We start from the raw sequence: 25,509 nt of genomic DNA, 5'->3' as shown, positions 1-25,509 counted from the left end.
ACTGAATGCACCTTTTGCCAAATCCGCTTTCAACTTCTCAATACATTGCACAACACTGAGATGTACATTCTGCACATACTTCTCTTGTTTAAGTTCTCAACATCCCTCAGCACATCGTTCACCGACCACCTGATGTCAATATCATTATCATACATTATATGTGCTGCCTCTGTGGTTGTCTTGAACACTTCTTTCGTTCTGTAGTTGATAAAATAATCTTTTGTAGTTCAGGGTTCAACCACCAGGTTAGATGGGCTTACAGGATGTGTTCAGGCTATTATGCAGTTGTAAACTTTAAACTCTGGTAAGCGTTTTATTAAAATGGTAATTCAGAATGTTCTCAATTTTACGTATACCCAAACGTTTTTGAAGCTCCACAGTCTTCGGTTCCTCTGTATCTGGTTAAGCTTTGCCTTACATGTTCCCTGGTTGTCATCTAGGTTGGATGTGTGCTTCTTCATCTCTCAAACTCCCTTAATGGATATCTCCAACTTGCCATCCAGCACCACCATTATTTTCAAAAGGTTTCTATGACATCGGACTGTGTTGTCTTTAGTATGTTGAACCTGCATCAGTTTTCCTTCACCTTCCTCTCTATGTTGCATGTACAAAAAGGCCCTCACTTTCCTGCGAACGTTAGGCTGAAACTGTGGCTCTTATAAACCAACCACGACGCCTGTACTGTATTTAAAGCCTCAATCAAGGTTGCAGCTTTTGCGCAGCTAGAGGCTGCCATTCCCATTTTGACTTGATATCTGACGCCTATTCCTCCTAACTTTCCTGCTATACCCTTTTGCCTTGACGAATCCAAATGAACATTTTATCAAACATTAATCATATTTTAAACGTTCCACTCCTGTGTCATCCTACCGATATCCTTCAATCTCTCCATGGGTCATACCACTCTTCTTCAGTATGCTTACTCTATTGAAAATTCTAAGACCCTGGATTTCCATGGCCTCATGAAGAAGCCTCATGATGTTTTTTAACCCTTGACCGTGAAGTTGACTGCACAAGCTTCTCTTTTGTATTTTTGAAGAAGATAATCTAAAGGAACAGTCTTATTTCAGGAGCTGCCTTATATCTCTGTCTCACTCTTTCCCTTTCTCTCTCTCTCTTTTTTAAATCTTATTTTTCTAGCAATATGCAAGGTAATACATGAGCACATTTCAGATTAAATTTGCATTTCCTCACAATATATGTGAATGCTGTACACCGATGTCCGTACACTAATGATCATCTACTTAATTAGCACAGACAGGATAGAAGCTTTAGTAATCAGCCAAACAATTTTAAATTGCAAAAATGCAGGTGCATTTTCTGAAATCTAGGTTTAGAGAAGTAATTTACATTTCCAATGAAATGGAAACCTCTCATTTTGAGTACAGTCACAAATGTAATGTTTGTAATGTTTTAGGGAGCTTAACAATCAAAGAAGATTACCTTTAATGTTTCAACATAGGTGTATCCCTATTTAAGAGAAGTAATCTATAAGAATACAGTCCATTAGTTAAAGTTAAAACACCTGTTGAATGTAACATGATTTAACATTTGAATATAAATCATTATGGTTAAACACAAGTAGAAACCTTGCCATGCAATCAGTTGATCGCTAGAATGGTCTTCAGTGTTAGAAAGTTGTACAACTAATCATTGCAAGTCATCTTATTAAATGATAATTTGACATCCAAAAATTACATTTGGTAATTGTTTGTGCAGGTTGACATATTGGTCCCGGAGGTTACTCGCAGCTTGATAATTTTATGATTTTTTTTTGTTGTTGAAACTTTTTATTGGTTTACAACAAGAACCGCATGCCAGCACAAGCAGTACAAAGTTACTATAAGACTTTCCCCCCTCCAATAATAATATCATAATTTTAACATCCACATATAAACAAAATGAGAATCTTTACAGGCTTTACATCCATACCATATCTGATCCCTCAAAAGAGACAATGCTACACAAAGAGCACAAAACATAGTCTGATGGGTAGCATGAGCTAGGAAATGACAGACAAAGACAATACATCTAAGGGGGAGAAGCCATCACCTTCGCTGTCAACTGGGCCATCAGTGTTCGTCTGTCCCTCTGGAGCTCCACCATCTGGGAAATGCAAATGTCCCCCCTATATTTGTTCCATCTTCCCCATTTTTGATCCCATTTCCTGGGGCAACCCTGACTCTTGAACACAGATTTCTCGGCAATCATTGCGGTGTCCATATCCTTTGCCCAATCGACTAGGAGCGGGACTGCCTCCACCCCCTATTTTTGTGTGATATTTCGTTTCGCAATGACAGCCCATCGAGGCCCAAGTCTGTTCGGCTTGTGATAGGTCAGTCGCCCCCCCAAATATTAAAACACAAGTCCTGTGCACACGTTATAAGTTGATCATACAGGTTTTTTTATACGAAGAATATGGAGCGCAAGTCTTTAGTAATGAGACAAGGTAGACACATGTAGATAAGTTCTCTTTTTGATGTATTGGGCCCTCTTGTCCCGGAGGGGTGACTTCAAATCAAAACAACTTAACCAGCCGACATGTATTTCGTCAAGTGAGCCGTTGGCTCGTGACTCTTCAGGGCTGTAGGCGGCAGCAACAGACGACATTCGATCCCTACTGGACAATGGAGACACAGTCGCCCTCATCCTCCTCGACCTCTCCGCAGCCTTTGACACAGTCTGCCATAGCACCCTTCTACAGCGACTCAGAAACATCGGAATCCAAGGAAAAGCACTGGAATGGATCACCTCGTTCCTCACCGGAAGAACCCAGAAAGTCCGCCTCCCACCATTCAAGTCAGAGGCCACTGAAGTCATCTGCGGCGTACCACAAGGATCTTCACTCAGCCCCACCCTTTTCAACGTATACATGAGCCCCCTCGCGGCCATCGCCCGCCAACACAACCTTAACATCATCTCCTATGCGGATGACACTCAACTGATCCTATCACTCACCAATGACCCTAGCACCGCCAAAACCAACCTACACGAAGGAATGAAAGAAGTAGCCGAATGGATGAAACACAGCGTCTGAAACTGAACTCTGATAAAACAGAAGTCCTCATCTTAGGTTCCTCCCCATCCGCATGGGACGACTCTTGGTGGCCAGAAGCCCTTGGAAAAGCACCCATCCCGACAGACCACGCACGGAACCTGGGCGTCATCCTGGATTCCTCACTTTCAATGAACAGACAAGTCAACGCCGTCTCCTCATCCTGCTTCAACATTCTTCGCATGCTCAAAAAAACATTTCGTTGGATCCCCACCGAAACTAGGAAAACGGTCACCCACGCACTGGTCACGAGCCGCCTGGACTACGGAAACACCCTATACGCCGGGACTACCGCTAAACTCCAGAAAAAACTCCAACGAATCCAAAACGCCTCTGCCAGGCTCATATTAGACATCCCACGTAAAGAACATATTTCTGGTCACCTGAAAAACCTCCACTGGCTTCCCGTCAATAAGAGGATCACTTTCCGGCTCCTAACCCACGCACACAAAGCACTCTACGAAATCGGACCAGAATGCCTCAACACACGACTGTCCTTCTACACCCCCTCCCGCCAGCTTCGATCCTCCAACCAAGCCCTTGCCACTGTACCTCGCATCAACAAGACCACCATGGGAGGTAGATCCTTCTCCTACCTGGCAGCTAAAACCTGGAACTCTCTTCCCACTTACCTTCGCCTTACCCAGAACCACCTAGCATTCAGAAAGCAACTTAAATCGTGGATATTTGACAAGTAACTCCCCACCCCCTCTTAAGCGCCTTGAGACCCTCTGGGTATGTAGTGCGCTATATAAATCCTTTGACTTGACTTGACTAAGTGTTAACGGATTTGGGTAGCCGGTGATGATTCCAACCCGGCGTTTAACGTGTAAAAGGACTAAGGGTTGTAGGTGAAAGTGTACTGGAAAGTGAAACAACGGCCGGGTACATCCGTCGTTTAGTTGGCGGTCTGAATGCAGATACCAACGGGAACAGAATCGTGGTGTTTCTCATCTTGTTGTCTTTGCCCTTACTAACCGCTACCAGCATAGGCGCCACTTTTTCTAGTACACTCCAAAACCCTACACGGAATCCTCAGCCCCCCAAATATTAAGCGGGCATAGTTTGGGAGATAGCTCATTGGACTTGCCACTCGGCCTCGTTCTCTGGCGGGCAACCTTTCCCCAGTATCCCTGAATTCGAGGGCATTCCCATAGTATGTGATAGAAGGTACCCACTTGATTGCAATGACGGAGGCAGAGTGGGTCAGGGCATCTACCTATTTTGAACAATAGTGTGGCATCGAAGTACACAGGTGAAGTATCTTGAACTGGAGGAGTCACATGCACATGGGAATAGCGACTTCGCAAGGGATTTTTTTGTTTTTTAAATGATTTATTTTGTTGAATGCATTGATTGTTGCAAGTTTTATTCTGTTGCTACATGCAGCAGTAATGCATTTTATGGCCCTTCTACGTTTTCTGTCTCCCGCACTAAGAGCAAGTAAAATGTGTAACTTTGAGGTTAATTCTGACATATAATTGTTTGTAGTTGACTTGGGTATAACGAGGAAGAGTTAGTACAGCGATAAGGGAAACCGGATCATGAGGTTTGAAAGTGTGAGAGTTTTCTAGCATTGCATGAAGTTTAAATCAGTTCTTAAAGACTTGCAGGGATTAGACCAGTTTTTTAAAATCATTAAAATGGCACAAATCCCGTCATCTGGACAAAATAACATTCAGTGAGGTCAATATTTATTTGCTTGAGCTAAAATGTTTGAGATGCTGTGATCCAGTAAATATTTATTATTCAAACAGCAGGACTAAGAATGCAAAATAGTTATTATACTTTTTTTTTTTTTAATAGCGCAGGGAAGAAACAGCAGATCATATTAGTTACTCAAGGTTTCCTCAGCCTTCTCTATCGGTTTGTGCAATGCCCAACACCTATTTTAAAGTGGCTATTTCAGGTAAGATTTTGTTTTGACACCATGTGTTTGCCTATCATCTGTGTGTTCATTGTAGATGTTTACAAGCTCAAAAAAGATTAGGTTGGACAGGAGACTATGTTCAGTTATGTATACCTTTCTTGAGACCTACATATACATAAGCCATTCGTTGTTTTCCCAAATTTGTTAGAATAGTGTTGTTTACTATTGTATTTGCAATGAATAGAGAGCCTAAAGGTGGTGAAGATTTGATTCAGTTACACAAATGAACTTTAAAACTAGGAATAAATGTCAAGCTACAGAGAGCTTACGTTTTGCATTCTATTTTGCAGTACATATGTATTTTTTTTAAATTGCATCTGTCACAATTTTCTACTAAAATGTATTTGTATGTTTTTTTTCCATATGTTTCTTCAAAATTATATCCTAGTTATTTTCGGGAGCATTCTAAACGTTAGTGCAATGTATAAATCTTAGGTAACCTAACTATTATCTGTCTGGTGTCTTATGGAAAACTGATCAAACAGAGTATTGGCTGAAAAGTAAGATTTGTAATTCTTTCCTAAGGCAGAAGTTGGAGGAAGTTTGCCTCAGTTGAGTGGTAAGCAATTCCAAAGTGAGGAAGCGAAAACTAAAATCTAGCAACCACACTTGGTCTTCTGAAGTTTGCAGATTAGCTAGCATCTGATTTGTTAAACCGAGTCCCTTTAAAAGCTGAGCAGATCAGATGATTGTAGGTGAATTTAGATATACAACTAGAAATAAACAATAAATGAAGTATGAGATCTTAAGAAAAAGGCTCAGACAGCAAGCCAAAATCGAGGGAGAGTGTGGCAAGAAGGACCTGTTGATTTTGAATAGTTTGGAGGAGTTGTTTGAGAGAGTGCTTAATGCCCAGGTAATTACTTTTGCAGAAGTCTAGTGCTGATTGCAACACCAGCGTGCCTAAAAGGCATTCTTCAATGAGGCTCCCCATGGAAGGTGCAGATGATGTAAACAATGCCACTGGGGACTCCAGTTGAAGAGTGGAATTAATATTGACAGTTAGGTTTTTTACCGTATAAAAAGCCAAAACTGTAAATCCAAAAGAAGAACCTGGATTTCCAACTGTGACAAAGATCACATTTTCTGATTATGAGCTTCAGACAATGAAGCCCTATCTATTGTTGTACTTCTAATAAAACTGTTTATTAGAAAACAATCATCTTGGCTATGGCCTATCATTCTGAATAACAATGGTTAATACCCAGTGTTTGTTCATACCTGCAGACCATGAACACAAATTAGAGCCAAGATATCTAACAAGGGGTGGAAGAGGGAGGAGCATGGCGGCCGTAGTGTGATCAGTCGCGTGTCTGCTCCCTTGGATGTTCTCAAATTTTTGATGGCGGGTTAACAAATAAGCATCTGAAAGAGACACGTTAGTGATAGATTCCTTACCTTAGAATATCCCCAGGCGTCAGACTGGATCCGGAAAGTTTTGCGTAGCAGTACCCTTGCGCGTCGGTAGGCGTCGTCTGCGGCTCCGCGTCCGTCGTGGGCGCCGTGATGACGTTGTCGGAGTACTTAGACATCGTCTCCGCGTGCTGACGTCAGTTCTTCTTTTTTCCACGCCAGCCAGCGCAGATAGGCTCCACCGTCTGGACCCAAAACGTGCGCTCTCATTTTATCTGAATAGCACACAACAGTCCCGGGTGGATGATCAACTCTTTGTTGGGTACGCGGGCGCTAAGAAAGGGAAAGCGGTGCACAAACTGACCATCTCTCGTGGATTATCTTGTGCATCCAGGAGTGTTACTCCTTGGCTAAGAAGGAACCCCCTGTTGGTCTGAGGGCTCATTCCACTCGAGCCACGGCCACTACTACGGCCTTGGGCCGGGGTGTGCCCTTGCAGGACATTTGCCAGGCAGCTACGTGGGCCTCGCTGCACACGTTTGCAAGGCACTACTGCCTGGACAGTCGGGTCTGGAGGGACGGCTACTTCGGCCGTTCCGTCCTCCAGGACTTTCTGGTGTGATTATTGGTTCGCAGACCCACCACCACGGGGATGGTATTGCTGGGGTATCTATTCTAAGGTAAGGAATCTATCACTAACGTGTCTCTTTCAGATGCACAAGTTACTACTTGTGTAACAATATATCTGTAAGAGACATTAGTTAGTGATAGATTCCTTACCGACACACCCATCCTCCCCGTTCTGCGAACCGATATCTAGGGTTAAGGTCATCCCCTTTCAGGGCCCTAGTTTCTTGGCACCAGTGTCGGTTTTTGTCATGGCTCTGCGCTTCTGGCGCGGAAAAGCTGTGGCTAAGAACTGACGTCAGCACGCGGAGGCGGCGTCTAAGTACTCCGACGACGTAATCACGGCGCCCGCGACGCCGACGACGGACGCGGAGCCGCAGACGACGCCTACCGACGCGCAAGGGTACTGCTATGCAAAACTTTCCGGATCCAGTCTGACGCCTGGGGATATTCTAAGGTAAGGAATCTATCACTAACTAATGTCTCTTACAGATATATCGTTACACAAGTAGTAACTTGTGCATTAATGTGGTTACCTGTGTGTCCGAGGCGGCAGGTTTATCGGTAGTGGGTCCCAGTCTTCTATTTTCGACCGTATGGCGATGAAAGAAGTTCAGCGGAGGTACTGGCAGGCTCGCCCCTCCGCAGCCGAGGTTAACGTGTCGGATTTCCAGAGCGGGGGGCGGAGTAGCTCCCAAAAGGCCTCGCTGGAGGTGGGAGGCGGCGGCGGTAGCTGCGCGAGGAAACAGCAGCTTGTACTCCTTGTTTATGCGGACCCGGGGGAGAGGACCAGCCCAGCGACCAGACACAAACTACCTGGTTTCAGTGCAGGTAGGGGGGGCCCGGTCAGCTTGTGAGGCTCAGACCGAGGTCCCCGAAAGAGGGTGGTGTTTGCATTGTTGAAACGCCGGCAGTCTGGCGTTTTTTTTCTCCCCCCAGCGATTCCGAGCCTGGTAAAGAGAACACCTGCTACCCAGGGGAGCGTAGGGGGTGCTGTTACACAAGAGAAGGGGACTGGCCGCTTTTCAAGGGTGTATGGAGTGTATGGAGAGGAGCATCAATACTCAAGAGGAACTATCCCCCCCAAAATTAAATAGATACTCATTACGAGCAAGAGCAGCTCACTTAGCCGCCAATAGAGAAATCATACACTTTCCCCAGTGAGTCTCTCCGCCCGTAGCAGTAGCACCAGTAGCTAGGAACGAATTCCAAACATCAGTAAGGCAGCACAAACAGGCACTGGGGGTGCAAGATACTTTTGGGGGGACTTCATTACCCAAGCAGTCACACGGCAAGGTTAGATCACAGGAAAGGAGGGAAAAAAAAGTCAGCAATTAAAACAAAAGTTACTCCATCGCTGAAAACCGTCTACCAAGTCATCTCACTTACATCCTCAACTAAATTACAGCAATCTCAAAACATCATGCCCTGTCCCACCCAGGGGGGGCTTCTGATCATTCATCAACAGCTAAATCAAACACACCTAATCCAGCCCCACCCCCGATACCCAATTCTACGCCTAAAGAGAAGACAGGGAAGTCAGTAAAAATCAAGATGGCTAAGATCTCCGAACCAAAACATCCAACCCCGGAGCAAATCATTCAATCTATAAAGTCAGCCTTAGTAGGGCAGCAGGAACCGGATATCCACCCAGAGATAGATCTCTCTAATAGGTTTTTAGTGCTAGAGGAACAAGAAGACGCAGCTCAAGGAATTGAACAAGAACAACGGAATGTGGATGAAGAACAAGAACTCCACCAGAAGGATTTAAGTCCCCCTACTTTAAATTTAAATCCACATTCATTAGCAGATTTGTTGTTGGCCATGAAGGAAGAGATGACATCCAGTTTTACGGTTTCTGAAGCAAATCAGGCGGAAATGGCCTCACGATTTACAGTCTCCGAGGCAAACCAGGTAGCAATTCGGTCATCTTGTGAGGCCCTTGCTAAAAAATTGGAGGAGATCACGGCAAGGACCGAAACACTCGAGGAAGAGATCCCAAAATTGAAAGAATCACTAGCGTCTACCTCATTCAGGTTAGAATCTCTCTCTTCCCAGAATAAAGAGCTGAAGAACGACCTGGAACGCCTAGAGAACCACTCAAGGCGAAACAAACTGAAACTTCTGAATGTCCCCGAGGCAGTGGAAGGGGAGGACATAAAAGGGTTTTTGATTGCCCTGTTAAAGGCCACAGTCCTCAAAAACCAACCGAATATTGACCTGAACTATGAAATTCAAAGGGTCCATAGGGATCCTTTTAAAAAGAAGATTGGGAGGCAAAAACCACAAAAAATCTTAGTGAACTTCTTATCATACTCAGTTAAGGAGCTCATTCTTTCAGCTGCACTAAAGGAAGGGATCATTTCTTCACCACCGTCCGACCACCCTACTTTCTCTTTTTCCATCAGATCAGACATTTCCCATAGAAAGGCCACGAGGCAGTGGGAGTTGGGGAAGAGACTGGAGGAGCTCAACAGCCTTGGGGCAAAAGCGCAATTAAGGTTCCCTGCTACCCTTCGGGTAATGTAGAATAACCACATGCATATGCTACGATCCTCAGAAGAAGTCGATACACTGATTGCTAAAATTCAGCATGAAAAACAGGGAGGGAAGTAAGAGAGTGTTCTAACGGCTTAGTCTGTGGGCTTAGTTTATTTGACCCGTGAGTCATTACAGTTCCCAGTTAAGGAAAGAAGTCTGAGTTAGCAGCACCCGAATAGGCTTGCCTATTGGAAGGGAGGGTTCCTCAGGGTAAAGGGAGGTATGGGGGATTAAAGGGGCACTTAAGGGAGGACAAGGGAGAAGGAGGGAGGGGAGCACCGGGTGGGGGAGCAGAGTAGGGAAAAAAAATAAATGCCTCCTCACACCTTAATCTTCATTTTTTTAATAAGGGAGCAATAAGGAAGTGCAGTAACTGCGATTATGTCTATGGCCACGACGGGTAACATGAAAGATGGCCACAGGATTCACTACATTTCTTGGAATCTAAACGGCGTGAGGTGTCCGCGTAGGAGAAGATTGATTTTAAAATACTTAGAGCTTGCACCGGTACAGATATGTTTACTGCAGGAGACACATTTAAATCCAACAGAGTTTCACAAGGTCTTTTCCAAGACTCCAAGGGTACAGTGTTTTTGTGTTTCACAACAATCACTGAGCAGCCGTGGGGTAGCAATTGTGGTTAAGAAGGGGTCGCCTTGCCGGATCAAGTCTGTTTTAACTGATCAATCTGGTAGATGGGTAAATGCCCTCCTAGATTTTGGGGGAGCCGAGATGACTTGTTCATCCTATTATGGCCCAAATATGGATGACCCCTCATTCTTAGTTAAACTACAGGGGAGTTTAATGCTGGCAAGCCCCCCTGATAATAGGAGGGGACTTTAAGATAAGACTCGACCCTGTAAAAGACAGTTCCAACCTAAACTATACAATAGCAACCCCTAAATCACAAAGAGTTATGAAAAATCTAATTTTAAATTTAAATCTAGCCGACCTATGGAGTTCTAAGAAAGGTGATGTCCAGGGATTTGCCTACTACAGCAAAAAGTACAGACACTCCTCACAAATAGACTATATGTTGGCTAATAAAGAAGCTCTAAATAATGTTATTAGTATTTCAGTTCAGCCAACTCACTTATCTGATCACGCTCCCCTATTGGTAGTTCATGCAATAAGTGGCAATTGTCCACAACTCAGATGGACACTGAACAGAGTAATGCTAAAGGACATGAGATTATACAATCCATTAGCAGATCTTCCCTAGAATTTTTTTCTTTTAATTTGGGATGAAATTCAATTTACCAAGTATGGGATGCCTACAAGGTTTATTTGAGAGGCCTACTACATGCTCAAATAAGCTCCAAAAACCGACTAAAGACCCAAGAATTATGTGCCCTAGAGGGAAAGATATCTGTCCTGGAGGCGGAAAGGAGGAAGGTTATTACAGGAGACTTGGGGGAATTATAGTCGATCGATAATAAACTGGAGGAGGCCAGACAAAATCTTAGGTCCCTCTTAGACCAGAAATGTAAGGCTCAATGGCAAACTAGAAACATGGAGATTTTCGAGTATGGGGAGAAGGCAGAGGCACTTCTGGCCTGGAAGGCTAGGTTGTACTGGGCTAAGAACGACATAAATGAGTTAATTATTGATAGTAATGGAAACAAATCAACCACTCGGGAAGAAATACAAAAGTCCCTGCTTTCACTCTTTTCGGATCTATATAAGGAGGATCTTGATCCTACTCAGGACCAGATATCCTCTTGGCTAGAAGATAAGTCCTTGCCTATCCTCACGAAGGCCTCCAGAGAGGCGCTTGATGCTCCTATAACAATAGAGGAGATCAGGAATCAAATAAAGTGAGCAAAAAACAAAACATCCACCGGCATCGACGCTCTCCCCAACTAAATATATAAATTATTACAAGTAGATCTCCTACCGGTACTCCTTATGTTATTTAATTCAATCTATTGTTCTAATGGGGTGATGCCAAGATCTTGGAGTGAGGCCACGTTAATGTTAATCTTAAAACCAAGGAAAGACCCCCTGGCGGCGGACTCCTATCGCCGAATCTCCCTGCTGAACGCGACAATAAGATCTTTATGGGCGTTTTAGCAGGGAGATTAGCGAAACTGGCGCACAACCTGATTAACCCTGATCAGAAGGGCTTTATGCTAGGAAGGGTAATTCAAGAACAAACCCAGTTATTGATTGGCAACATCGACCTAGCAGAGGTATGGGCAGACCCCTTAGCAGTAGTGGCAATTTATGCCGCCAAAGCCTTCGAACGTGTGTGTTGGAGGTATCTTTGGGGAGTATTAGAGGCTATGGGCATGGGTCCAGTGTTCGTGCAGACTGTAAAACACTGTTACACTGGCGCATCGGCTAAAATCCTTTTGAATGGCTCTTTGACTCAAATTTTCTCAATTCAACCTCTATATAGAACCCCTAGCTCAAACCATCAGACAGAACAATACCATTATCCCATTTAAATCATCAAGTTATGAGTGCAAATTGGTACTGTATGCAGATGATGTTATAGTTTATACCAGTGACCCAGAGTACACACAACAACTGGAGCACACGCTTAGGGAATTTGGTAAGGTCTCAGGGTATCTTGTAAATTCGGATAAGACCGAAGTAATGTGTTGGAACACTACATATAGAGGTGGTCCTGTAAGTAAAGAATTTAGATATCTTGGAATCAAAATAGTCAGAGATCTAAATAAAATCCCGTTGATAAATCTGGGGAAAATAGAAAAGGATATAGATTATCTGTTTGCTAAATGGAAGAACCTCCCGTTGACCACCTATGGGAGGGTTAATCTGGTGAAAATGTCTCTGCTCCCTAAATTGACATATATTTTTAATGCAATTCCGCTAACTTTACCCAGTAAAAGCATCAGTAGGATAGAGGGGAAAATAGGCAGTTTTATTTGGGGCCAGAAGAATGCAAGGATGTCGTGGAAAAAGCTGAGGAGGAAGCTCCTCAAAGGAGGGTTAGCGCTCCCGGGCATTAACTGGTATCTGATGGCCTTTCAAATTAAAGGTGTTAGGATGTTACTAACTTATCCTGAACAAACGGCCTGGGGTAGAACACTTGGGGAAATGGTTTTAGTGGAGGGTGGAAGTGGGCAAGGAGGTTTTTTGTATAAATTTGGTGCACCAAGGTTTTTTAAGAGGGTTCGGCAAATTGTTTTGAAATCAGCATTATTAAACTGGTATAAAATCAGACGTATATGGGGTATAGGGTACTTTTCTGATTTAGCCCCAATCTGGGATTCTTCCGGGACACCACTCTGCATGGGTGATAGTTTGGCGATACCGATTAAAAGTTCGGGGATGGTGAGAAGGCCGGATCTGATAGACTCAGAGGGCATTCTTCCCTGGGAAATTTTACAAGCCAAGATAGGCCCCCTTTTTCAAGGTTCAAATATCTCCAATTAAAATCTTGGTATGAGTCAGAAGCTGGGGAGATCTCAGGGAGTTGGGAACTAGAGCAGCTACTGCAAGATCCCTGACCGAGGAAGAAGGAGATAGCTCTTTGGTATGCACGAATTCAAGAAGCTGAGGAAGCCAAGATCCCCTCCTTAACATCAGTTTGGAATCAAACACCACTCGCCCCGCACATTGAGGAATCATTTGATTAATCACTGAAGATATTATACAAATATGTAAAGCCTGCCTCCCTGAAGAAAAAACATTTTTTGTGATAAATAGGCTATATTACACCTCAGCCAAAATTGCAAAATTAGCACCTATCCTGCCACCCAATTTCCCCAGATGCCGCCTAGTTAATGCCAACAACATGCATATTTTTTTCCATGCCCGGAACTAGATATTTTTGGGAAAGGAGTGGGAGACACATTAACATCTATCTTCGGAATAGACATAGCAGTAGATCTACTCCTGGTGTTTTTTGGTAAGAATGATTCCATCAGTGTTGTGCTTACACAGAAACAAATGGCCCTTCTACTATATTTAAAGCTCTTGGCAAGGAGAGAGATTTGTATTAAGTAGAAAGCCCCCCCCGGGCAGGGTAGACTGGCTAAAAGGCGCTCTAAACATGTCAAGACTAGAACAAGATACTGGAGAGGAGGGTCCATTTAACATCTGGTGACCCCTGACAAGATGGGCGCGGCAAAGGCACTTGATTAATTAATGAGTTAAGAACTAAAATGGTCCTCACCACCAAAGTCCTATGATTACACCAGTCCTCAATTACGTGAGGAAGGCCGCGAGGCCTAGACGTAAACAGTGAGCCCCAGGGGCCTCCAGAAGCGAAGAAATTGGCTTGTCAAAACTGTGAAAGTCTTTGGTGAGATGAGGACAAAAAAAAAAAAAAGATATCGAACGAGATTTAAATTAATACTGGAGAGCACACACTGGGGAAAAATGCAAATGGACTCGTGGGCAGATGAAACTGCTTTGCTGTCCCTTCATTTCCACTGTTGCTCATTTCACCTAAGACTATGGTCAGCAGTTTCACATTTTGTTGATGGGAACAGTCCAGTGTACAAACATTTATGGATGGGATACTTAGTGGGACTGGGATGCCCAGAAGTTGGTCCCATGCACACTGTGTTACTGGAACCAAGCTATATCCGGCTGATGGGCCTACAGCAAGGGTAAAACTGGTCCTGGGTTGCTTGTGTTATGGTTCAAGGAGGACCTGGCTTGACAGTTTGAGCTGAATTTCTCCAATTGGAGCAGGGCAAAGACTAATTTGCATATAGCTGGGTCCAAACTGAGGTGGCAGGGTGTGCAGAAAAACGATGGACTGGGATGCGGCCCGAATAATTACCATTGACTGAGACTAATTCAGGCATTCCATCCATTACTATTTGAATACTTTCATAGGTGCAGTAGAATCAGGGGATTGATACTTTTGCCATTGGCAGCCAAATGCATGTCATCAAGCCCAAAGGTAACATTTTCTGTGCCTCTCTTGGGATGGAAACCCTAATGTAGCTGCAGAATGAAGTGTAATGGTGGCAGTGCACAAAGGATCCAGACCTGCATTCTTCAAAAGCAGAACCATGATTCTTTTGTAGAGAAGAAGCAACACTATGGAGAAGAACAAGGATTAGTTAAAGATAACTCTGGTGAATTCTGTAAAATATTTTTGAGCAGAGGTAGAAATCGGACTTGTATAAGGCCAAGGTAATAGCCTGAATTACAATGATTCAGTTAGTGAAAAAGATATGGTAAGCCCAGAATCTGCCCAAAATAGAGAAAGTACTTCGCATGGCCATGGTGGTACAGCAGGAATAGTGCATTCCTTAGCAATACTTCCTCTGATATTATTGAGAGATAAAGAAATTCAGGCATATTGCCTCAAACAATAAGATTGAGGTGTGTGATCAGCATCTGTTAATTCATTATTCATTTCAAATATTTTCTTTGGCTTGGGGGCATGGCCTGCTCGAGCACCAAGATGGTGCCTTGACGAAGAAGCTTCCGAGCGACCACGCTGCAAAAGCTATCTTCCAGTGAGTCCGCATGCAGCAGCAGGCCCCCGTGATGGTGCTGGTGTTGTGAGACCCTCAGACGCCCCGCTACGTTAGGGTCGCGGGTAAGCCTGAGGGCAGGGCCGACGTTCTAAGAGTGCGGCTGCGCGCTGCAAATTGACCCCGGAATGTGCGACCCTTGCTGTTGTGGTAGCTGGATACCGGTGCTGCCAGAAACCTGCTGTGGTGCATAGTGGGGAGTTCGGGCGGGGATGTGGAGTCGTTCTCCCCCCCGGGTTTGCTATTTCCTCTCCCCCCGCTTTTCCAGTGCAGGAGAAGGGAGTGAATCATCCAGTATATCCCGCCACGCACAACGGCCCACACGCATCAGTTGACTTGGCGTCTGGTGACAACCGGAGGCCTTCGGGGGCATAACTGGAGTGTGGGTGCCACGCCCCTGCGGTGACTACGTTGGGGTTATGCGCAGCTGAGAGATACTGCTCAGGTCCATTGCTTAGCCGATGCTTCGATCCGAAAGCGGGGTGGTGGTGGAAAGGTCTCTTCCCCTGCCTATCTTTTACATTGCATCAAGAGTTGTGCAACCAACTTGGAGATCCAGACACTTTGCCTCAGCATAGCATACATTGGCAGCCATGGGGCGTGGGACCTAAGCAGAGACAGCTCACCTTCGAGACCTCCAAGAAACCAGGGTAGGGGGGAGGAGAGGAGGCGCCGCACAATGACCATCCTGGCCACATCGATCCACTGGGTGCTGGCGGTGCATTGATGGAGGGAACTGCTGCTATCATGGCGGAGTTGCGTGCCGGATTCAAGGCCATAGATGCACGCTTTGACGAGTTGGGTGCATGAATGGAGGGCATGCATAGCCGCCTGGAGCAACATGAGGCCCGCATAGAAGGCACAGAGCAGCACATCTCTGATGCCGATGATGCGCAAACCGCAATGGCCAAGCGCCTAAAATGTGTCGAACGTATGCTTAAAAACAACCGCGACAAAGGCCGAAGACCTTGAAGCGAGATCGCGTCGCAACCAATTGCATATCGCTGGGATCACTGAATCAACTATCACTGGTCCCATGGAGGCCTACATCGAACGTATGTTAACGGAGCTGATGGGTAGGGACAGCTTCTCATCGACATTTGCGGCGGAGCGAGCTCATCGATCCCTGGCCCCCAGGTCGGCCCCTGGCACACCCCCTAGGCTTGTCATAGCGCGACTATTGAACTACCACGACAGATGTTGCATTGAGAAGGGCTAGGGAGATGGAAATCCTGCAGTTCCAGGTACAGGAGGCCCGGCGTAAATATCAGGACATCAAACATACTCTGAGGAATGAAAACATCTGCTATGCCATGCTGTACCCGACACCACTGTGTGTTTACCTCGGGGGTGGGGAGCTGTTATTTTTGATACGCCCTCGGAGACAGCGGATGGTTGGAAATTATAGAAATCGAACAAAGACGACGCACATGGAAAATAGGGTCGGCATGAGCCTAGGACATGGAAGCAGGTGCGTGACTACCTATGCTCCCTAGTGACATGTCGAACTTGTAGTAAACTCTGCAACTCTAAGTTACAGGATAATGAAACACACTCTTCCTTGTTTTATCTCTGCCACTAAGTACACACTTATAATATTGTTCTTTTGATCGTACTGCTATGGACTAAAGAAGTAACACACATTATCATACATTGTGGTAAGTTCCCCTTTGGGGAACTCCTACTACCTACATTTGTGTGGGGTTGGTTTTTTTTAATATATATCTGATTTGCGTTTTTCTATCTTCCTTTTCTTCTTTTATGTAATCAATAATGTGCATGGATCCACCGGATACAGGTTGAGTGGATATCCGATGTGGGTGGTGGGAGGGAGAGGGGGGGGCGTTCTGGTTGAATATGTTTGATTTGTTTCTTTCGTTCACAGACCATGAGAACAATTGATGAGCGGCTACCTAAGCTTGACTGTAATACTTGGCACGTCTACTGTAGTGGGTAGTGGGAGGGGGGGGGGGGATGTGGCGACTCTGAGGGCTTGAATTACGCTGTATATCCAGGAATGTCAGAAGACTGTCGAACCCGCGCTAGGGGCGGCAGGTGCTTGCATACTTAACTAGACATAAGATGCTGGTGGCAGTGCTGCAAAAGACACATTACACCTACAACACCTACAACAAGTTTGCTTCTAGCTGTGGGGGGGGACAACCATTTCTTCGTGGGGGGTATAAACATACTCTTGGGGGGGGGTGGGGGGCGGGGGGCTGCATATTGATCCGAAATTTGCTCCCTTTTAGGACACATACTGCGATTGGGGATTTGGAGGGCCACTATTTGCTGGTGGCCGGACCTATCTGTGCGCAGCCTTGAGCATTCATTAATGTATATGCCCCCAATGTGGACGCAAGAGGTTTCTTTGCCGATATCTCAACTCATATTATGAGCACTCTGATCGACTCTCTAATATTTTGCGGGATTTTAATCTTACACTGCAGCCAGGCTCGGATACCACGGGTGTGGGGCACACCACAAAGCCATGCTCTACCAGGGATCTTCAGGTACTAATATATGCGTATCATCTGGAGGACGCATGGCGTCACTGGTTCCTGACAGCACAGGGATATTCATTCTACTCGGCACCACATGGCAGCTGGTCCTGAATCGATTGGTGGTATGTTTCCCATGATTTTCTCCTCAACATACAGGAGGCAGACCACCTGCCATGCACCATATCGGATCACTTGCCAGTACTGTTGGTTCTGACACTGCCCACAGTAGCACAGCCTTCCGTAAATTGCTGCTTCCCTGTTGAGGCGCTGCTAGATATAGTTCTCAGGAGCGAAGTACAGGATGCAATCTTCGAGTACTTTCGGATAAACAAAGGCTCAGTTCCTCGCTATGCCACCCTGTGGGAGGCATTTAAAGTATATATCAGGGGCATCTGCACCACTAAACAGGCGGGAGTGCTCCGTACGATACGACGTGATCTCCATGCTACTGAGCGGGAATTACGAGACTTGGATGCCTGGACATTGGCTGGTGTGCATCCTTCTCCAGAGCTGACGCAGCGGGAAACTGCCTATCTGGGGAAGCACACTCGCGCCTGTATATATGGAGAGGGTGAGAGACCAGGGTGCACATTGGCACGGTTCCTTGCTCCTAAGCGCCAGGCTACATAGATCATGCACATCCAGGACGCAAACAGGGCTCAGGCCAAGGACGGAGCTGGCATACAATCGAATTGTTTTATCCTACTATACACGTCTATACGAAACGTGCTTGCCACCTACTAGTGCAGCACTGACCGATTATCTAAATGAAATAGCAATGGTGAGGATAGAGAGGGGGCAGCAAGAGTTCCAGACAGGATTATCAGGCCATAGATAACCTGGATAACTCACGTGCCCCTGGCACGGATGGGCTAACTGGTATATTTTGTAAAAAGTACAAGGAACACCTTGTCCCGCAGCTACTGGAAGTTTATGCTGAGGCGTTGGAATCTGGGGAACTCCCAACCCCCTCCCCCCCCCCTTCCCCCACTCTGCGTGAGGCGATCATAACATTGCTCTTGAAGCCGGGTAAGCCAGCTGAACAAAGTTCCTCCTACAGGCCACTTTCTTCCCTAAACTAGGATTATAAAATACTAGCTAAAGTCTTGGCCACACGAATTTCTCTCATCATTGGGCAGATTATATCCCCCTAACAGTCTGCGTTTATGCCAAACAGGTCCACCTCGGTGAACTTGCATATGCTGTTTGCAATTATTAATCAGATCAGCCCAGAGCCCCCTGCCGCAGCGATATTACTAGATGATGAAAAGGCATTTGAATCCCTAGAATGGAATTTTTTATATGCAGCACTAACTAAATTAGGCTTCCCTCAAAATTTTCGTTCACTGGTCCACCTACTATACACCAGGCCAACTGCACAATTACATATCAATGGGGTATTAACCGATAAATGTAACCTATCAAGAGGCACTCGGCAAGGGTGCCCACTCTCGCACCTACTTTTCATCATTTCGATGGACCCTCTAGTGCGGCATTTGCAAGAGTGGCATTTACAGCGAGGTATAGGATTCCACCAAGGACCCCTGCTTGCGTCACGGTATGCGGACTACATTCTGTTCGGTCATAAACCCGCCTCAAATCTTCCTCCCATTATGAGAGAAGTGGTTAGGTTCGGCGCCTTTTCTGGCCTAGTCATAAATTGGAAACAATCTGAAATATTCCCTCTGACAGACGCCACCAAACCTTTCACAATGGAGTTCCAGCTGCGCTGTTGCGACAAACCCCCCCAGGTATTTGGGAGTAATCATTCACCACACATCCTCGGAGGTAGTGTGGCTCAACTACGGGCCGGTCATTGATCGATTATCTGGCCAAATAGAGCACTGGATCCTGCTGCCCTTGTCGATGGCGGGGCGCATCGCGGTCATTAAAATGGTCGTGCTCCCCACGTTTTTATTCATGTTTTTAAATATACCTATTCCACTTAGTCTCCTTTTAAAAAATTCTTAGAGGGCTGCTGACCAGGCTTGTCTGGGAGAGAGGGCAGGTGCGTGTGGGAAAGAAGATTTACTCAAACCTTTGAGAGGGGCGGATCCGAGGTCCCCGACTTCTACCTGTATTATTTAGTTGCGCAGGCCCATTATGCCTATTTCTAGTACCATCCTGACACGTGCTTACAGTTCCGGAGACCTGAACACACCCAAGCCTGCCCTTACCAGTTATCCTCCATCCTTCTCAATGAGCTGAAAAGAACACCAACGGAGATACATACCCTGCAGACCACAGCATAGGAGTGTTTGCGTAGATACCTGGGGTCAGAGCGACTGTACTCCCCACATTTACTGATTCTCAACATTCCCTGGCTAGCCACCACGACTGAAAAGCTGACGCAGTGAGCACTCGCCCCCTGTCAAACACACAACCTGGGTGGCATGTTCAGGGAGGGTAAGCTACGTACTCTGACTGACTTGATAGCAGAATGGGATGTCGGCATGCTAGACCGCTTCCTTGTACATAGAACGAGAGTAGCTTTGCACAGGGCGCTGCGCCCGCAGACGGGGGAACCTATAGACTTTCCCCCACTAACAACGATTATCACAGCACCCTATGGTGTGCACTTAGTTTCTCGACTGCATCTGCAGGTACAGGCATTTCGGCCAATGATGGGGTGTGGGGCCCGCGCAGCATGGGGGAGGGATCTAGCACAGCCGGTGACTGAAAAGATGTGGGCCTACTGCTATGAACAGACTGGCCTAGTGTCCAATAATTACAAACATAAGCTCCTACACTTCAAATGCCTACACAGAATGTATGATCACCCCGGTGTTGCTTGCCAAAATGGACCGTACAAAGGCAGAATGCTGTCAGAGATGTGCGATGGCACATACCGACTTCCTGCATTTGGCATGAAATTGTCCTGTGGTGCTGGCCTACTGGGAGGTGGTCTTTGGGCACCTCGACCAAATGGTTGAGGCTACATTCCCACATACGCCATTGTTGGCCCTACTGGAGTATGTGCTCCAGCAAAATAAGGGAATAAGACGCTTCACTGCTATTGCGTTAGTGCTGACTAAAAGGCAAGTTTCTCTGTCCTGGGGTGGAACAGAGGCGCCACAGGCTGGGGCATGGCTCAGAGATGTGCTGTATTGTGATACAACCTGTGGTGCATATGCATCCCTACTCCTTCTGGCCTCCCGCCCCTAAAATATTTGGCAGCCACTCCGCTCCTATCTATTAGGTCATCCGGAGCTTACAGATTGAACTGTACCAGAACTGGGTTGGCCGGTCGACCATATGGATTGAGAGAACTACAATATGTTTACTACATGAGCCTGTATTATTGCTCTTTATTGTTTTAAAGCCCTGCATACTGAATGCAATTTACAATGCTAAAACGATTGTTTCAACATTATATTGCCAGAAAATGATTTGAGTGAATCACGCAATGATAACGATGTAAGTTTCGTTTTATTTTGTATGATCCTTCGTAAAAATTAAATAAAAAAAAAAATATATATATATATATATGTGTGTGTGTGTGTGTATATGTATGTGTATATATATCACAAACGGATAAGGGCATGAAGATGAGATTCATTTGGGGCTGTTGCCATGAAAGTCCACTCAGGATTGCCTCACAATTGTAGGAAAGAGGATGCATTAGAGTCTTGATTCTCTGTAGTCAGTGAGGATTCCCGCCATGGGCCCCTGATTTCATATATTCCTGGGCATCCGCTTGCTGTGTATAAGTCTTTTTCATTTCCTGTGTCCATTCCCGGAGGGATGGAGCACCAAGAGACCTCCACCAATGTGCTATATCTCTTTTAGCAATCATACAGTCCGGTCATAAGAGTTTATGACCAGCTCTTGGACCTCCCATTCCTCCAACACACCCAACAAGGTAATTTTAAGTGTAAGGGACAAGGGTCTCTCGTGGGGTAGTCATATTTTTGTAATTGCGCTCCTCTACATTCTTTGACTGTCCCAGTTATCTGCTTTTATTTTTGTTCCGTCCCTCTTTCCCTTCACCTTAGTTTCCGATTGTGAACCACACTTTTTGGCACTCTGCCTTTAACTGTGGGGCTTCTGATTCCTGGAGGCCTCCTGTCTGTTGGATATTGTTCTGCACCATTGTGTCATGAGCATACTCTGCAAGGCGTCTTCTTCCTCACCATAGGACATGCTCTTCCGTAAGCTGTTGATAATTGCCCGATCTTCCACGCCCCTGTGGAAGGTTCGTATCCTGCAGTCACCGTATGGGGCTGCCTCTTCTCCCTTTGCTCTGTCTTTCGGACTGCTGATCCGCCACAGGCTCTACATGCCGCTACCTCTTTCTTCAAGAAATCCCTCTAGAGAATTGTCCTGCTTTAGCACAACATTCCCTACCTGTCAGGATCACACGTATCTATATCAGCATGCTTGGTACAGAACGCTCTAGTTTTACATACTTTTAGCACCGCACAGGGGTGCCTTTTGTTGGATGTGCCACTTCTTCACAGGGTGAGACACATGCAGGTGGTACCACTTTTACATAATTTTGAGGAATTAACTCCACTGTTAGAATGTGCTGCTGTTGGAATATTTGACAGTAGATTCAAGACTTTTCAGTATATCTGAAAGAGACACGTTAGTGATAGATTCCTTACCTTAGAATATCCCCAGGCGTCAGACTGGATCTAGAAATTTTTGCGTAGCAATACCCCTGTGCGTCGGTAGGCGTCGTCTGCGGCTCCGCGTCAGTCGTCTACGTCGTTCGCGCCGGAATGACGTCGTCGGAGTCTTTGGACGCCGCCCATGCGCGCTGACGTCAGTTCTTCTTTTTTCCGCGCCAGCTAGCGCAGATCCGGAAAAGCTCTACCCCTAGTCATTTTTTGACTAAACTTTTGATCTTTTTGATCATTTATTACTTCGAGTCTTCGACTCTATCGGTGCCGGTAGGGATGCCCGGGTTCAAACCTTGCTCGAAGTGCGACCGACTGATGTCGGTTACGGACCACCATCGCCGGTGCCTGAAGTGCTTAGACCTCGATCACGACGACCGCACCTGCTCCGACTGCCGGGCCCTGACGTCGAAGGCTAGGCGGGAGCGTTCCCGCAAGCGGCTCGAGCTCCGGCAGGGTGCCCCGCGCCACTCCAGGTCTCGATCCCGGTCCCACGGGAGGTCGAGGGACCAGTCGCGGGGTCGGAGTCATCGCAGCTCCGGAAGTGGACACAGGTCGTCTGGCTCCAAGTACTCCGGTAAGAGGCATGAGAGGTCGGATAGACGTCATCCTTCCTCCGACCCACCCCGACGCTCGCACGATGCGGCCGGGGGTTCGGGCGACACCGCCCACGCGGCTCAGCAGGAGTCGCAAGCGACGCCGCCTGCTCCACACCTTCGGGTCCCAGGGCACGGCACGGCGCGACGCCGGAGGAGATCGAGCGGTCCCTCATGGCCATGAGGTCCCTCCCTCCTCAGTCTGGTTCCGTGGCGCCTCCGGGCCCAATGGTCCCGACTGGAGGCCCTAGCGGGTCGGGTGCTTCGGCCCCGATGCCGGCGACTTCGGTACCGGCGCCGCAGGACCTCACCGGATCCGCTTCCGGATCCGGGTCGTCGCCGGTCGACCTCACGACCTCACGACCTCACCGGCGCCGGCCCAACGGGTGTCGCCCATGGTGGACGCCGTCCCCAATGTTCCCATTGGTCCGACTCTGGCGCCGGAACGGCGCCGCTGGGCGCCGTTTCCGACGGCCTTTGGAGATTTTTATTTCCATGAGGAGGCCCCGTCTGTTAATCCTGTTTTACAGGTAACGGGTGACTAGGAAGATTGGTAGGGGTCCGAGGACCCTCTGGCACTGGAGTGCCAGTCTCAACAGGACTGGACATATGAGCTTGGGGAGGCCAGTGGTATTGATACTTCGCCAGACACTGGATTTGTCTCCCCTCCGACCGTGGCTTCGGGAGGAGGGGACTACATATAGTGTAGTGTTGACGAGGGCGGCTCAGGCCTTACACCTTGAGCTCCCCGTCGCGGCCGTGAGGACTAACCTCCGCACTGAGGTCCTCAAACCGCAGTCAAGCTCCAGCGAGCCTCTGCTGCCGTTCAATGAGGCCTTGTGTGACGTTCTTGTGGGCACTTGGTCCAAGCCCGCCACAGGTCCGCCTGTGGATAGGAACGTGGCCAGATGCTACCGCCCGGCCCCAGGCGACCCTTGCTTTTTGTCCACCCATCCCACCCCGAGAGCCTGGTCATCCAGGCCTCCAATTCCCAGACCGCGTTCCCGTCTGCCCGGCCCGACCGGGAATCCAAGAGATATGAACAGTTCGAGAAGAAGGTGTTCTCGTCCCTAAGCTTAGGGCTGCGGTCTGTCAATACCGTCTGTCTCTTGGGCCGCTAAACCCACACTCTGTGGGACGCGGTTGCGGACGTGCTGCCACAATGTCCGGAGGAGGTCCGGGCTAAACTCACCGGGATGCAGCGCATTATTCCATCCTGTGTGGGCTGGATACCACTGACTCACTGGGCAGGGCAATGGCAACGACGGTGGCGGTTCGACGCCACGCCTGGTTGAGGTCCGCCAACTTCTCGGCCGATGTCCAGGCCACACTTCTGGACATGCCGTTCGATGGCCGTCGCCTCTTTGGCGACAAGGCAGACCATGCGCTGGAACGTTTTAAGGACTCCAGGGCTACGGCCAAGTCCTTGGGCCTCTCGGCCCCACCCCAGCAAACGGGTGCCTTTCGCTCCTTTTGTGGCCACAGAAGGGGCGCCCCCACACGTGCCGCCAGCCACGCGCCGCAGAATGTTCAACAGCGCGGTGGTGGCTGTGGAAACCGCCGTCCAGTCCACACCTCCCTCCACAGCACCCGCCTCAAAACCTTCCGAGTTTTCAGGCCCTTGTGACGCCAGTGGGGGGGCAGGGTTCGCCATCACCACTTCCACTGGCGCACTATCACATCGGACAGGTGGGTGCTGCAGATCGTCCGAAGGGGCTACTCCCTCCCCTTCGAGGCGACCCCTCCATCCATGCCACCGCAATTCCACCGCATGTCGGGGGATCACTTGCAACTTCTGCAAGAGGAAGACACGGCACTCTTGGCCAAGGGGGCCATCGAGCGCGTTCCTGGGCCAGAAGTAGGGTGTGGTTGTTACTCCCACTACTTTCTGGTACCCAAGAAGGGCAAAGGGGGCCTACGCTCTATCTTGGACCTGCGGAACGTCAACAGCTTCCTCCGGAAGGAGAAGTTCAAGATGCTGACTTTGGCTCAGGTCTTAGCTGCCCTGGACCCCGGAGACTGGATGGTAGCGTTGGACTTGCAGGACGCTTATTTTCACATCCCCGTCCTGCCGGCCCACCGGCGTTACCTGCGGTTCACGGTAGGCCAAGAGCACTTTCAGTTTACCGTGCAGCCCTTCGGCCTTACCAGCGCCCCACGGGTGTTCACGAAGGTGATGGCGGTGGTCGCAGCTCATCTGCGCAGGTTAGGGGTGTCAGTCTTCCCCTACCTCGACGACTGGTTGTTGAAGGCGGGCTCGCCCCAGACAGGAGGCTCTGCGCCTCTGGCAGTGGCTGGAACATCAGGGCGTGACCCTGGTGGTTCAACACCTGGCAGGCTCTCTGAATACCAGGGCGGACGAACTCAGCCCTCGGTGCATGATGGATCACGAATGGCGTCTGAACTCGGACGTGGCGCAAGGCCTCTTTCAGCAATGGGAGAGCCTTGGTTAGATCTATTCGCCACAGAAGAGAACGCGCAATGTCATCAGTTCTGCGCGTTGGAATTTCCAAGGCGGCACTCGCTCGGAGACGCTTTTCTTCGCGAGTTGAGTTGCGGTCTATTGTACACCTTTCCGCCTGTACCACTTCTGCCCAGAGTGCTGAAGAAGATCAGGCGCGACCGGGCCCAGGTTATCCTTGTGGCTCCGGACTGGGCACGAATATACTGGTATCCCGAGCTACTCAGCATGTCAGTCGATCCCCCGATTCGTCTGCCTCTTCTGGAGGACCTTCTGTCGCAGCAGCAGGGGATGGTCCTGCACCCAAACCTGTCCAGTCTCCACCTACAAGCTTGGAGATTTAGCGGCGGCA

The 25,509-nt window shown here is 47.7% G+C and overlaps 1 protein-coding gene across 3 annotated transcripts in view; it reads left to right on the top strand.

Moving 5' to 3' along the window:
* SLF2 (SMC5/6 complex localization factor 2) overlaps positions 1-25,509 on the top strand; it is a 404,246-nt gene that overhangs the window by 158,534 nt on the left and 220,203 nt on the right. For all 3 annotated transcript variants that reach the window (XM_086922683.1, XM_086922686.1, XM_086922685.1), the window contains one exon: positions 4,862-4,964. In XM_086922683.1, coding sequence (XP_086778809.1) covers positions 4,862-4,964 — 103 coding nt within the window. The remainder of the gene's footprint in view (positions 1-4,861; positions 4,965-25,509) is intronic.

The sequence above is a fragment of the Lissotriton vulgaris genome, chromosome 5 (assembly GCF_964263255.1).
Source record: "Lissotriton vulgaris chromosome 5, aLisVul1.2, whole genome shotgun sequence".
Taxonomy (NCBI): Eukaryota; Metazoa; Chordata; class Amphibia; order Caudata; family Salamandridae; genus Lissotriton; species Lissotriton vulgaris.
Note: the sequence above shows the minus strand (reverse complement) of the source record. Positions and strands in the feature narration are given on the sequence as shown.